This window comes from Phaseolus vulgaris, chromosome 4 (assembly GCF_051622355.1).
Source record: "Phaseolus vulgaris cultivar YP4 chromosome 4, ASM5162235v1, whole genome shotgun sequence".
In the NCBI taxonomy this organism is placed as follows: Eukaryota; Viridiplantae; Streptophyta; class Magnoliopsida; order Fabales; family Fabaceae; genus Phaseolus; species Phaseolus vulgaris.
In genome coordinates this window covers 11,243,015-11,245,936 of record NC_143501.1, presented here as the reverse complement: position 1 = coordinate 11,245,936, position 2,922 = coordinate 11,243,015, and the positions used below count along the sequence as shown (strand labels likewise).

Genomic DNA, 2,922 nt, shown 5'->3' with positions numbered 1-2,922 from the left:
AAAAAGATTTCTTCTCCACCGCAGTTTCCACGACCAATCATTATTACTCCAACCCCCAACTTGTGAAAGAGTACAGCCAGTATCCAAGGAGATTGAATATAATCTAGGGAATTTATGCATTAGAGGGATGTTTTCCAACCACTTATCCTCCCATAATCTGATTTCTTTCCCATCTCCTACTTCCCACCGACCTCTATCTTCAAAATCAATTCCCCACCCCTCTAAGTGCCAAACTTTCCTGAGGTCCCTCCACCACATTGACTCCTTACAAGACTGATCTTGAGATCTTAAACCCCTTCACCCACCGTACTTAGACTCTATAATATCCTTCCATAAAGCGCTCTCTTCAGACTTAAGTCTCCAGATCCATTTCCCTAGAAGAGCCAAGTTAAACTTTTCTATGTCAATGACCCCTAATCCGCCATTATCTTTCGATTGACAAATCTTATCCCACGCCACCCAAGCAATTTTCCAGTTCTCTGACCCCCACTCCCACAAAAAGTTTTTTGTAACCTTTTCACTTCCCTCAACACAGTTACCGGCATACAAAAAATGGAGACATAGAAAAGCGGTAGGGACGTAAGCACCAATTTGATAAGACATACACTGCCTGCCAAAGAGAGGGTTTTCCCTTTCCACGCGCTCAGCCTATTCCGTAACTTAGTGATCACACCTTCCCAAAAGGCACACCTCTTATGATTCCCACCTACCAACACCCCCAAGTAACTAAAAGGGGCCTTCATAATGTCACAGTTAAGGATTGAGGCGAAAGTCATCGTCTGATTTATATTCACACCCACTCCGCCAACCTTACTCTTGGAGTAGTTAACCTTAAGACCATAAGCAAGTTCAAAGCATTTCAGAATAGCCTTTAGAATCAAAACACTTTGGGTTGAGGCTTTACAGAAGAAAAGAGTGTTGTCTGCATATTGCAACATGCACACCTTTACTCGTTTTTCCCTGACTTCAATACTTTCTACTAGCTTCTTTTCTTCCGCCTGCCTAACTACCCCTGCAAGTCCTTCAACCGCAATTAGAAAAAGGAACGGTGCTAAAGGATCCCCTTGTCTTAGGCCCTTCAAAGGTTTAAACTCAGTTGTAGGGCTTCCATTTACTAACATAGATATTGAGGATGATTCTAAACAATTTTTTATCCAATCAATCCACTTACCACAAAAGCCCAATCTTCCCATCATGTAGTAAATAAACTCCCAGCTAACTGAGTCGTATGCCTTTTCATAGTCCACCTTAAACACCACACATTCTTTCTTTTTCCTTTTTATCTCCTCTAGTGTCTCGTTAGCCACTAACACACTGTTCAACAAACCTCTTCCTTCCAAGAAAGCAGACTGTCTGGGATCAATAACTTTGTTTAGTACCCTTTTTAACCTTGAAGAAAGGATTTTAGAGATAATTTTATACACACAACCCACCAAAGAGATCGGTCTAAACTCATTCAGTTGTTGTGGATTTGCAACCTTTGGAACAAGGGTAATAAATGAGGCGTTAGAACCTTTCGGCCAACTTCCACCCTCTGCAAACCTTTGTACCGCACTCACAACATCTCCTTTTAAAAAATCCCATCTGAATTTTATAAAGCCAAAGTTAAAACCATCCGGTCCAGGACTTTTGGAACTGTCATAATTCCAGACTGCTTTCTTAACTTCCTCTTCAGAAATACTTCCAACCAACATTACATTGTCCTTCCTAGATATACCCTTAAACCGAACATTATCCAATCTAACCAGAGGACTCCCCCCCCCACTAAATCTGCCATCAAAAAATTCCTTCACTCTATCCTTTACTTTGGTTGGGTCTTCGCACCACTGATCTCCGACCTTGAGGCCATTAATCCCGTTAAACATCCTCCTCCACTTAATGCTTGAATGATAAAATTTTGTATTCAAATCCCCCTGACTTAACCAACTGAATCTTGCTTATTGCTGTAAAATCGCCTCTTGCTTTGCTCGGACTTGCCCCAGGTTAGCTAACATTTGTCTCCTCTCTTCTCTATCTTCCACACTCAACTCCCCCTCGTCATCTTTTCCATCCAGATCTTGGACTCTCTTTTCCAATTCCACTCTTTGTTTATTAACATCTCCAAAGATGTGTTTGTTCCAATTCCTTATATCAAACTTTAACCTTTTCAATTTCTCCTTTAAAACGTACAAACCGTTTCCCCTGATATCATAGCTTGCCCACTTATTCCTTACAAATTCCTTAAACCAACCGTCTTTTTGCCACACATCAAGACATCTAAACGGTTTTGGACCCCAGTCGATATTTATCTCCTTTAACACTAAAGCACAATGGTCTGAAACCGATCTCCCTTCCGCATACAATTTACTTCCCGGCCACTTCTCTAACCATTCAAGGGAGACTAGAACTCTATCTATTATGCTCTTCACTGTCCCATTAGGTTTGTACCAAGTAAACTTTCTACCCACCAAAGGAATATCAACCAGACTAGACTCCTCAATAAACTTATTAAAGCTTTGTATTTCACTTCCATAATTTACATTATAATTTTGACCTCTTATCTCCCCATCACATCTAATGGAATTAAAATCTCCAGCTACACACCACATTTTTATTCGGTGGTTTTTCCTTATCTCACATATCTCGTCCCAAATACTTCTCTTTTCTCTTAAAGACCCTCCACAGTAAATATTAACTATTATTACTTCCAATGGCTTTCCTACCTTCCATACTCCTTCAATAATTGAATAGTTGTTCCCACATCTAAACCCTTTTAATTCAAAACAGTTTTTCTTCCACATCATGATTATTCCTCCACCATTATTAACTACTCCAACCTCAATCTAGTCGATTTCATTTGATCCCCACATTTGATAACACTTTTCCTTACTAAAATGTTCGCATTTTGTTTCCTGCAGGCAGATAAAACCAATTTGTTGTTCT

At 40.0% G+C, this 2,922-nt stretch overlaps 1 protein-coding gene across 1 annotated transcript; it reads right to left on the bottom strand.

Moving 5' to 3' along the window:
* Positions 1-1,937: 1,937 nt before the first annotated feature.
* On the bottom strand, positions 1,938-2,588 carry LOC137838267 (uncharacterized). Its single transcript, XM_068647518.2, has one exon. The coding sequence runs from the start codon at positions 2,586-2,588 to the stop codon at positions 1,938-1,940; it is 651 nt and encodes a 216-aa protein (XP_068503619.1).
* Positions 2,589-2,922: the final 334 nt, after the last annotated feature.